The sequence below is a fragment of the Gossypium raimondii genome, chromosome 11 (genome assembly GCF_025698545.1).
Source record: "Gossypium raimondii isolate GPD5lz chromosome 11, ASM2569854v1, whole genome shotgun sequence".
Classification (NCBI taxonomy): Eukaryota; Viridiplantae; Streptophyta; class Magnoliopsida; order Malvales; family Malvaceae; genus Gossypium; species Gossypium raimondii.
The window spans coordinates 34,333,570-34,345,850 of record NC_068575.1 but is presented as its reverse complement, the minus strand read 5'-3'; the positions used below and the strand labels follow the sequence as shown (position 1 = coordinate 34,345,850).

At 34.7% G+C, this 12,281-nt stretch overlaps 1 protein-coding gene across 2 annotated transcripts; it reads left to right on the top strand.

Annotated features, from left to right (window-relative positions):
• Nucleotides 1–359: 359 nt before the first annotated feature.
• On the top strand, nt 360–5,697 carry LOC105804126 (rhamnogalacturonate lyase B). Of its 2 annotated transcripts, XM_012636617.2 has the most exons (17): nt 360–509; nt 657–791; nt 1,584–1,644; nt 1,793–1,914; nt 2,024–2,062; nt 2,152–2,274; nt 2,385–2,504; nt 2,586–2,727; nt 2,880–3,050; nt 3,156–3,314; nt 3,396–3,502; nt 3,576–3,666; nt 3,765–3,906; nt 4,616–4,772; nt 4,863–4,979; nt 5,079–5,208; nt 5,307–5,697. In XM_012636617.2, the coding sequence occupies exons 2-17, from the start codon at nt 682–684 to the stop codon at nt 5,541–5,543; spliced, it is 2,028 nt and encodes a 675-aa protein (XP_012492071.1). In that variant the 5' UTR covers nt 360–509; nt 657–681; the 3' UTR covers nt 5,544–5,697. The 2 variants fall into 2 exon arrangements, with proteins under 2 accessions (XP_012492071.1, XP_052479177.1); XM_052623217.1 differs by lacking the exon at nt 360–509 and having other exon boundaries at nt 685–786.
• Nucleotides 5,698–12,281: the final 6,584 nt, after the last annotated feature.

Here is a 12,281-nt window from a genome sequence, read left to right as displayed (position 1 = left end):
TTTTTAAGTTAGGACTAAATAGAATAGGTTTCTTCTGTCATCTTACGCCCCTTTCCAATGATTTTCTTTCTTTCTAAATTATGTGTTCAAATAAACAAGCATAACTTTATACACGTATAAAATATAGCTCAAACTTGGGCTTTTCTAATAACATTTTACTTTCAATAATACTACTTGTAGACTAAAATTATCATAAATTCCATTTACAACATTTGCATAAGTTTTAGTTAAAGGGAGCTATAAAATTAAGAATGGTAAATAGCTGTGAATACTAAAAGAGTCAAAGAGTTGTTGTTTTGTGATTAGAAGACTTTCTTGTATAAAGGCCACTATGGTTGGTGCACGTTACTAAAAGGCCATTAAGATTCCCCCTCTATATCTTTGTAACGATACCCCAGACACTTTGCAACCCAAAAAGAAAAACAAACAAACAAAAATCTCCAATTTGGTTTCAAAACTTCTAACATTGTGAAGCTCATTGGATTTCTTTTCCTTCTATGGTGAATCTGGTAACCCCTTCCGCTTCCACTTCCACTTCCACTTCCACTTCCCATTTCTGGTGTTCCATTGAGAGTTGTCAAAGCATTAAGGGTATCATAAATCATCTGAAACTCTAAAGCGTTTTATGGTTTTGTTATGTATTTTTCGATTTACAGCTCTCCAGTCCATCAAGAATACTGGATGGAGAAGGTGGCACACAGGAGCCATTTGGGACAGCTTGTTCTATGGCTACTAATGATAGTTGAATTGTCACTCTTTTACTCTGCATGCTCTGCTGAAATCCCTGTCAGGTTCTTGCTTTGCTCTTCCTCATTCTCCCATATTTTTTTATCCTGTTCTACTCCGCATGTTTCCCCTGCTCTGCTTATGGTACTAGAGAGTGGAGACCCAAAAGAGTGAGAGAAAGAGAGAGCGACAGATTGCATTACTTTCATGACAGTCGATGAGTCCGAATACCCTGTTGCATTTTTTGTCATTATTCCTTAAGCAATCTAATTCCTTGTGACTTTATATTCTTTGTTTCTAGTTCACTGTTTCCTTGTTCACATCTTTCCATTTTCTCTCTCTACATATCACGAGTTGTTTAGGCCAATTGGTTTGGGACACCATGGCCTTTTTTCACACATAAACTCAAACACAGGGGGTTAGGGGTTGGTTGAATTATGACCCGTGACCGCAACCACTCACAAGAGTTGGTGATTGGTATCCTAGAAATTTCACATTTTCTCGATCGAAAAATTGAAAACTTTTTAATTCAATCCTAAAGTATAAATAATCATCCAGAAAATGAAATTCCACATTTTCTCTGCTGCAATGCTTTTATTTGTTTACATCAACATATGACTGCATGGTTTTTCTTGTTATTTTTCTGTCTTTGGTATCAAAATTTTCTACTAAAGAGGGTACTATTAAGTTTGCTCATGAAATTAGTGGAAGAATGCTGGTATTCTACTTTGGAAATTTCTTGGAGCATAAATTTTTGGTTTTTCTTTTCTTTTCATGGACAAATTAAACATCTGTACTAACTATAAGTCATGTCACAAAAACTAAATACATACTACTCTTGGATGTTTGATTTGCAGAAAAATCCTGAACCTTGGAGATTGTAACCCTCATGTCCGGTTGCAAATAAGTCATCACAACGTAAGAAAGTATAAAAATTTGCTTTCACTTTGTTTTAGGTGCAACGAACATGGATGTCTGGTTCTATTAATTCTTTTATTTCTTCATATCAAAATATTATTAACTATCTAATGGACTTCTTTTCTTTTCTTTTTTGTTTGTTTTTCAGGTGGTTATTGATAATGGACTTATTGAAGTCACTATTGAGAACCCATCTGGTCATGTGACAGGAATAAAATATATGGGGATGGATAATGTGCTTGAATGTGGAAACCCAAACTCTAATAGAGGGTATGCCCCTTTTTAACTAGAACGAATGCAAAAGTGCTGTTTTATGTTTTTCAAATTTCCAGTATTTGGAAAAACCATTTTCTCCATTGCTTAGATTTATATATTCCAGGTACTGGGACTTTGTCTGGGATAACAGTACCTTTGACAAGTGAGTTTTCCACCATTTCCACATAAATGATTTCCTGAATACCCGTCACTTCTTTAGTTAACACTGGTTGTTTACATGTTACTTCCCAGAATGGAAACAAAACATGTGAAGGTCATAGCACATACTGATGAGCTAGTGGAGATTTCCTTTACCAAAAATTGGGATTTCAGAGCAGACCATGGCAAGACAGTTCCCTTAAACATTGACAAAAGGTATGGAATTGTTATAAACAAACCTCAATATTTTGCACAAGTTTGATTATACGGCTTAAAAAAACACAAATTGTGATTGCCCTTATGCTTCATTTTTAACATTCTCCCAGGTTTATAGTCCGACGAGGCGTTCCAGGGGTATACATGTATGGTATTTTCGAGCGCCAGGAGGATTTTCCGGATGCACAGATGTATCAATTAAGAATTGTTTTCAAGCTCAAGGAAGACAAGTAAAAAAACCAAAGATTAACCCTTGATCACTATATAAGATCCAATTGATGCCAATGTTTCATGTGACATTTTTGAATCAGGTTTAGGTTCATGGCGATATCGGACACCAGACAAGGGGTTATGCCTAGGGGAGAAGATCGAGATAATACTCGCAGTCAGACTCTTGCCTTCAAGGAAGCTGTTCTAATGACCAATCCATCCAATCCACAATTTAGAGGAGAGGTATTTTCTTTTACATTTTACTTTTGGGGGTAAAGTAGGATTCTTTAGGAATGGCCTTGGAAAAATGTGGCTTCTTTTTGTCTGTATCTCTGTTTTGTCCGAGTATACTAAATTAACAGCAATTCCCGTGACAATTGTGGGGGTGCATGCAGGTTGATGACAAGTACCAATATTCATGTGAAAACAAAGATAACAAGCTTCACGGGTGGATATCCGATGATGAAGCGGTGGGTTTCTGGATAATCACCCCTAGCAATGAATTCCGAACTGGTGGCCCACACAAGCAGGACCTCACTTCTCATGTTGGTCCCATAGCTCTCTCTGTAAGTCTATTTTACAGGCCAACACAAAACATATATGCAATAATATACAACCTTCCATCTGGGTTGAAATGTTTGTCTAAATAGTTGATTGTTTACATGAGCTAGATGTTTGTTAGTACACATTATACCGGGATCGACATAGATGTAACATACAAGAAAGGAGAGGCTTGGAGAAAAGCTTTTGGTCCAGTTCTTATCTTTCTTAATTCTGCTTCTTCGGATGATGATTGCCGCAAAACACTCTGGAATGACGCTAAAAGACAGGTTGGTTAACTGCTAGCTAGTTCGGCTAATAATATGTAATTACATTTTAACACTCATTTAACACTTTGTGTGAACCATTAGTTGAGTGAAGAAATCGAAAGCTGGCCATACAATTTCACCCGATCAGAAGATCTTCCTCACGCTGGAGATCGAGGAGAAGTTTGCGGTCAATTACTAGTACGAGACAGGTATTTGTTTAACCTACATTCGTTGGTCCTTTCTCTTCAAGCTTATCTTAAAATTTTCATTGTGTGGGTTCAGATGCGTGGATGAGGAATTAATGCAGGCGCAATCCGCCTTTGTGGGGTTGGCAGTGCCTGGAAATGTAGGATCATGGCAAACGGAAGGAAAGGTTAATATTACTGTTTAACAAAGTTGTATCTGATATCAATAATTCAAGGTTAACGAGGGACTGAGGCTGGTTTTTGCTATCATCTTTTCTGTTTCCAGGGCTATCAATTTTGGACCGAAACAGACAACACTGGCCGTTTCAATATTAAAAATGTCCGGCCAGGGGAGTATAATTTGTACGCATGGGTCCATGGTTTCATTGGAGACTACAAATTGGATCTCAGCATCACCATTCAACCTGGTAAAGTTAATCTCTAAATAAATCAACTTCTTGTCGGCTTAACTATTGGGCTTCCTTTCTGGCCCCTCAAACTAGCTCTTGTTGGATTTTCATGGACAAGTCTATGCTGATTATCCTCTATACTAATGAAATTTTTATTATTTTATTTTTAATTTGTATAAATAAATTTATTTTAAATTTTAAATCATAAATACTAAATCCTAAAATATTTCATACAAACCCAAATGCAAAACACTAAAACCCTAAACTATAACCTTTAAATTCTAAATGTTCAACTTTAAATATTAAATTTTAAAATACAAATCCTGGCTTTTATACCTCACAAGAAAAAAATATCAATGTCTTAAAACGGTCTGTGCGTTCGGTAGGAAAATGATTAACAGTCATGTTACCTTCTTTTTCCTTTCATAATAAACCAGTTTTCTGAAGTAAAATGGTAAAATCACAGTACATGAATCTACGGACAATTGTGAGTGATTGATTTTTTTTTTTTTACTTTTAAAATTTAGGATTTTACTTTAAGGATTTAGAACTTTATAATATAAAATTTTAGAATCTTAGATTTTAGTATTTAGGGTTTAAAATTTTATAAAAATATTAAATTAATTTCCTAAACAACTTAAGTCTATAATAATAATCTAATGGCTCACAGTTCCCTGTTATGACCTTGAGCAAAGTGGTTCCCTTTTCTGAATGCATGCATATGCAGGAAACAAGGTCAACTTGGGTACCCTCATATATGATCCTCCAAGAAACGGCCCTACATTGTGGGAAATCGGGATTCCTGACCGGACGGCTGCTGAGTTCTTCATACCGGAACCCGACCCAACATTTGTTAACCCATTGTGCCTCGATGCCGCCGACAAGTAAGCTCTGTTTTAACTCCATGGTAGCATCTTTCAGCCCAAATATCTCAACACAGATTTCACCAACTTATCACGCTTTACAACGAACAGATTCAGACAATACGGATTGTGGGATCGCTACTCAGATTTTTATCGTCATGGTGATGTCGTCTACACTGTGGGTGTCAGCAATTATTCTCGGGATTGGTTCTTTGCTCATGTTCTCAGGTGCCAATTTCAACACGCTAACTCCCTGAACATCATCGAATATTTTTCAGGGTGTTTGATTTTTTTATTTTATTTTTATTTTTATGTTTTGAATTACAGAAATACAGGGAATATTACCGACTTGTCAACAACCACATGGCAGATTAAATACAATCTCCAAGATGTTAACGAGAAAGGAAACTACACTCTCCAACTAGCCTTGGCAGCAGCTTCGTATGCTGAATTACAGGTATAAGATAATTCTTATCTCACTTCTTCAGCCATCATATATCAGGTTTAATGTGTTTAACTACATATCTGATGAACCCTTTGCCAATGCATTCATAGATTCGGTTCAACAATCCAGATGCTATTCAACCTTGTTTTACGACGACAAGAATTGGTTACGATAATGCCGTAGCAAGGCATGGAATCCACGGCTTGTACAGATTGTATAGTATTAATATACCTGGTAATAGATTTATAAGAGGGAACAACACGATCTTTCTAACTCAGACAAGAAGCCATGCCTTATTCGACGCAGTTATGTACGACTATATTCGATTAGAAGCTCCTGCAGTTTAAAAGATTAGCTAGTCATGTACAAATTTAGGAAGTTGGTTTATATTCTTTCTCATTGTAATATGGGTATTGGTCATTGCTAGTGAAATTCGTTTCAAGCCTAGAGGAGTATGCAAGATAGTCAAATGAGAAAGAGAAAAATATTTGTTTTGATTTACTCGATAGACCACCCTTCTTTTTGTTTGTTTGTTTTGACTAATAACCTTCCAAAAAGGAAAAACTTATACGACTAACGAATGATTAAGGGGTAAACTACATTATTAGTAAGATTACACTTTGGTCATTCAATTTGAAAAAGTTAGAAATTAATCATTGAATTATTTGAAAGTTACAAGTTGGTCATTGGCCCGCTAAAGAGCATCAAATCTAAGGATGAGTAAATTTACAATTTAGCCACTCAACTATTAGTAAATTTATAATTTTGTCATTCAATTTTAGAAAGTTACAAATTGCTCATTGAACTATTAGTAAGTTTGCAAGTTTGCATTTTAGTCACTCATCTTTGCACCATTACTCCCTAAACTGATAATCCAAACAGTATCTTAAATAAATCAAGCCCCAACCTTAGCAAAGTTATTATCAACCTCATCCCTCACCTCTAACTCAACCAATTTAACGACCATTCTTAATCCACTCACTATTTCCCCTTTGTCGAAAACCAAATCCAAGAAAATCCACAATCAAGCAATTCACACATCCTTACCTTGAACTAGCAACCAAATATCATTACAACCACAATCAAAGCAAGAAAAAAAAATTCTATAACACCCTATACCCGATCCGATTTATCGGACCCGGATATAGGATGCTACAATACTTAAATATTAACAAAAATTTATCATCTTTAATGCTCATGATTTGAGATAAGCCTATATCACTGTTTCATTCGATTTATGCCTATTTTAAATAGATGCATACAAGCTCTAGACATAGCCAATTGTGTGATGTGTTCACAAATGCTGTCGATCCCTGGCAACGACGCCAAAAACTTGTTGCGTGTAAATAATTAATGCAATTGTGCAAGTGTACACATCATTCAAGTAATAAAGTGATAAGTATCGTCTCCATAGGGATTAGAAATTGGTAAGAGATTGATTAAGTAATTATAATCCTATTAAGTATACTAAATAGCAGGTAATATTGTTAAAATGAATAAGATGTTGGTATAATGAATTAATGTAATTAAATGCCAAAAACAGAGAATTGATATGGCAAATAAAATGTAGTGGCAAATTATAGAGAAAAGCAAGAGTAATTCTATTGTTGAATGAACAAGGCAAGAATTATTCAAGTGAAATGCTCATATCAAAATAATGTCATGGCAAATAATTGTCTAATCAATTGCTCAGAGAGTTACTACTGTAACCTGCCTCTTTCGATAGCTAGATCTTAAGCTAAAAATCTAAGTTACTTTATGTCTAAAGAACTCTGGATTAATAACTGCAATGAACATTCTTCTCTGCACAACTCACAACATCTATGTCTAGAGTGCTACGAATATTCTATCGAATATTCATGTTCATCAAAAAATTCTAGATCCAGTATATTTAACCTTTTCAGAATTAAAAATACATTTATGAACACAACACACAATCGACTATGTCTAGAGCTTGCGTGCATGTATTTAAAATAGGCATAAATCGAATGAAACAGTGATATAGGTAATTTCAAATCATTGGTGGAAAAGTAAACACCAAATTTAAATCATTCATCAACATTTAAAGAAGTTTGAATCACAGAAATCAGGAAAACTAAAGACAAAATTTTAGGATTTCTCGCCACACTCCGGCTTCTCTTTTATCTTCTGATCATACATGAATCTAGGATAGATGTCTCTTCCCCTTCTTCATGTCTGTATTCTGCTCTCTGTAGTTGTTGCCTTTCTTTCTTTGAAATTCTCTAATGGAGTTTTTCTCTGTGTAAAGAGAGGATTGCTATCACCAGTCTCTTTCTCACACAAATTCTCCTCCTCTTTCTTTTTTTCTTCTCTCTCATTCTTTTATTGGGTAGATCCGTCCCACTTCAGCATACTTTTTTCATTCCTCTTTTTAGGTTGGATTTTCTGGTACACGCACAGATGACTGAGAATGACGTAGATAAAGTGCTGAGTCATCTTCCCGAAATTACCATGACAAATTTGTTGGCAATCAATTTTACTATTTTCCACGATAATATTTTACTTCTTTTATTTTCCCTCTTCATCTTCTTGCACTTCCTACACCTGTATTCACACAAAACCACACCATTTCTCCCCAAGTGATAAAAGTAACAAATAATGATCATTATATCACAATCCAAGCTTTGTTATGCAATGTTCTAAAAATATCCTAAAAATGCAAATGTATTCACTTAATTACAACCAATTAATTCTATTTAGAGGCCTTTAATATAACTCTTTTTAAGAGTTATCACACCCCCAAACCTGAATTGTTGCTTCTCCTCAAGCAAATGATGTTTGAATATGCATGAATGCATGGAATTGCCAAAAAAATTAGTCACCAAATGTACTGCCAAATCGTAATAAGCATACTGTATACCTTTATTCTTAGAAACCTTCTACTGAAATAAAGAAAAATTGCTTACAATTGCTGTAAACCTGTTTAGCAAATATAGTGCAGAAAATGGTTCCAAAAGGTTTAATTTTCTAAATATTTAAGCAATTAAAAGTATAGCGGATTTCTCTAATATACTTAGGTTATCTCTCTCCTAAACTTAGTTTTTTTTAGACACTTATTCAATTTTCAACAAAAAATTTCTTAGGGAATTCATATTGTCATATGATTATACACTTGACAACCTCAATGGAGCATACACTAGACTGCCACGTATTATATCATGTCATAATTTGAATATAAATTACTCATGAAACAAAAAGCTTTTAACTAAAAAGATGGATGGAGCAAACAACTACCTTCTTAACAATTTAGCCTCAAGATTCAGTGGAGTGTCCTTAGAATATGCATATATAATTTTTTATACAAACACTCATATTTGCACTCATTTTTCTAGTCAACAATGTAATGAAGAAAACAAAATATTACTGACCTACTAAACAGGTTCAAACATTGAAGTATTCATATTATTTTATCATGACAAAATTAACAAAATTATACCCTATTACTATACTGAAATTTATTCAAAGATTCCTATGCTAAATATGCCTAAACAACTGTCACCCTATTTTCTAAGTTTACAAAGAAGATTTATTATCTTCATTGAACATCATTGATAACCATATACTCACATAATCCGACAGTTAAATGGCAATTGAATTTTATGTTAAAAAAGCTGTATGAACAATTAAGAATGCAGTATATATGCACAACACACCCCCAAACCTAAGGGATGCATTGTCCTCAATGCATGAACATGAAAAAGGAAAATTACTAAAAGCTATATGAATGCATGAAATAGATAAAAACTAAAATGAAGGATCATGAAAATATAAAAATCAAAGCTTGGAGGGGAAAGAAATTACTTAACTTGGGTTGGGTGGATTTCTTTGCAGATCTCTTATAATGTTACGGCCTTGCTGTGAAACCAACATCTTATTAGACTACTTTTTCGGTAGCCTTCTTGAATATTTTTTGCTATATTTGATTAATGGGCACCTCATCTGCATCATCAGTATCTAATGTCATGAGTTCACGTTCTTGTTCAGTCATTGGTGCCTTGAATTGTGGTGGTTTGACAGTGGTGGTTGGTGTAAAAGTGTTTTGTCAGTCATCATCCTCCTTTTTAGAGTCAAGGTGTGCAAATTCTGTTGGTTCTTCATCTCTCGCAGGCTCTTTGGTATGCTTGTGTGTAGTGACAGGTTCGTTATCTTCTTCATCGTCATTAGATAAAAGTTCTTTAGGAAACATAAGAAATATAGGCATTGCCTTGGTGAAGTTGTTTTGAAGAGCTTTCTTAAGTGCAACATCACGTTTTTTCACATATTCCCACTATAAAGTTGTTTTGGCTTTTGTTGTAGCACAATTAGTGGAGATTTGATTTTTTTGCTTTGCCACCATACCTAACTCATGTTCGAGTTGCTTGAGAGTATTTATTACTTGTTGTTCCAACATATTAGGGAAAGTGTGTGGGGATTTAATGGGGTTGACGATGTAGATGTGGGACCAGATGGTTGTGGCATATCATTGCCCAAGAAATGCAGGACAATTGATTTTATTAAAACACCTTTGTTGCTTATGGTATCCTCACTGTAGTAGACAAGGACGTTTGCACACTGACAGAGGGCCGTAAGAAGAGACAGAAAATTTAAACCGCTGGTATTCTTTTACGTGCAGCAATGAGCTTCCTAGAAAATTATTCTTCCAACATTGATTTTTCTACTAAACATAATTGAATGTAGTAATAACATCATTTCTTTAGAAATAGTAGAATTATGAGTGGAGGGACTCAATCGAGATTTCAAAAAGTGATACCATACTCTACAATGAGGCTTTAGGGAAACTCTGTCAACAGTGTAACAATTATGACGAGATACAGTCCATTTAGTTCCCTCAATACAAAGATCTTGAAGAACCTGTTGTAACCCTTCTGTTGTAATCTTTGCCATAAACTCGGAATGTTCATCAGGACCCTAAGGTAAATTGTAATGGGCATTAATAGAATCCTCGTCAAACTAAACAGGAACAACTCTGACATAGATGAAGGCATTGTTAGGAGATGTTAGATGCGCATAAAATTCTCTTACCATTTTTGGAAGAACATCACCTGGGTGTGAACAAAATAGTTTCCAGCCATGTTTTTCCATTATTGATGAAATTGAGGTATCATAACCCAGGAAAGTTGAATATTGAAAAAAGAAGCCCTTTTGAAAACAAAATGGTCTTTTGACTATGTTTTTCAAATATTTTTCTTCAAATGTTTTATTGAAAAAGGTCTTCGTAGGTAAGGAAGATGGTGTATTACGAGCCATTATGACAAAGGGATGTGAATTGTGAGAAAATTATTGAGAGGTTTATAGTGATAAAGGTGAAAAACTAACAAAGGATAATGATAAAGAAAAAAACTAGGGATAGCTTTGAAGGAAAAGTTGATTATCTAAGTTCAGATAGTGAGAGAAAAGATCACAGTGGCGTAGGTGAAAAGATTTACCTGACACAGCACAGGAGCAAATTGAGCGGGAACAAGAAAAGAAATAACAAAATTATTAGACAAAATTGTATAAAAGAAGTAGGCACTACTTTTAAAGTATTTTTATTCTGGCAAAAAGAACCTGTAACCAAAAAGGAAAAATTAAATGCGTTTAGTGAATAAAAAAATAAAAAAAAGAAAAAAAGAAAAATTTAAATGCAGGAGAGAATTTTTAATTATTCTGAAGAGAAATGAAAATTTTGTCACACATTATAGGAGCTCCAAAATAGTGTTTCAGGCATTGACCATTGACTTTGAAAGTAGATATTGTTTTTCCATCTTTAACGTCGACAGCTCCATGAGGATATATACGCTTGACTTTGAATTGTCCAGACCATCTCGACTTTAATTTTCCAAGAAATAGTTTAAGTTTGGAATTGAAAAGCAAGACTTGTTATCCAGGTACAAATTGCCGTGGCAAAATTTTCTTGTCATGCCAACGCTTTGTCTTTTCTTGGTACAATCTCACATTCTCATAAGCTTGAGCTTGAAATTCATCCATCTCATTAAGCTCCAATAGGCGATGAGTAGCAATAACACCCTAGTCCATGTTTAGTTTCTTGAATGCCCAAAATGCTTTGTGTTCTAGCTCAACTGGAAAATGACATGGTTTACCATAGAGAAGCTTGAAAGGTGACATTCCCAATGGTGTCTTGAAAGCTGTGCGATAAGTCCACAAAGCTTCATCTAAGCTTATTGACCAATCCTTGTGGTTGGGATTGACAACTTTTTCCAGAATCTACTTGATTTCTCTGTTGGAAATTTCAGCTTGTCTATTTGTTTGGGGGTGATATTTCATGGAAATTTTATGTTTAACCTAATATTTGTTCAGAATATTGGCAACTAATCTGCAGTCAAAATTTGAGCCTTCATCATTAATTAAAGCCTTAAGGGTACCAAACTTGGTAAAAATATTTGTATGTAGGAATCTCATAACTGATTTAGCATCATTTGTAGGTAAAGCCACAACTTCAACCCATTTAAAGACATAATTCACAACGACAAGAATATATATTTTTCCCCCATGATGGTGGAAATGGACCCATGAAATCAATTCCCTAAACATCTAATAATTCCACCTTTAAAATATTTTACAGTGGCATCTCGCGTCTTCTTGATAAGTTACCGGTTCTTTGACAACGATCATAGTTTTTACAGAACTTATTAGCATCTTTAAACATGGTGGGCCAATAAAAACCAAATTGAAGGACCTTTGCAGCAGTTCTCATACTTCCAAAATGTCCACCGTAAGGTGCAGAATGACAGTGATGTAGGATACTTTGAAATTCATCATCTGGAATACATCTTCAAATTACTTGATCTGCACACTACTTGAATAGAAATGGCCCATCCCAATAATATTACTTGACATCATGAAGGAATTTCCTTTGTCCTTGATGATTGACCGTAGGTGGCAGTAACCTACTGACTAGAAAGTTAACAATATCAGCATACCATGATAATGCCATAGCCAACAATATTTGCTCAACAGGGAATTCATCTTTAATCATTTGACCCTCACCGTACTCATTCCCTGCTTCCAGTCGTGATAAATGACCAGCCACTTGATTTTCAATGCCTTTCCTATCTTTGATTTCC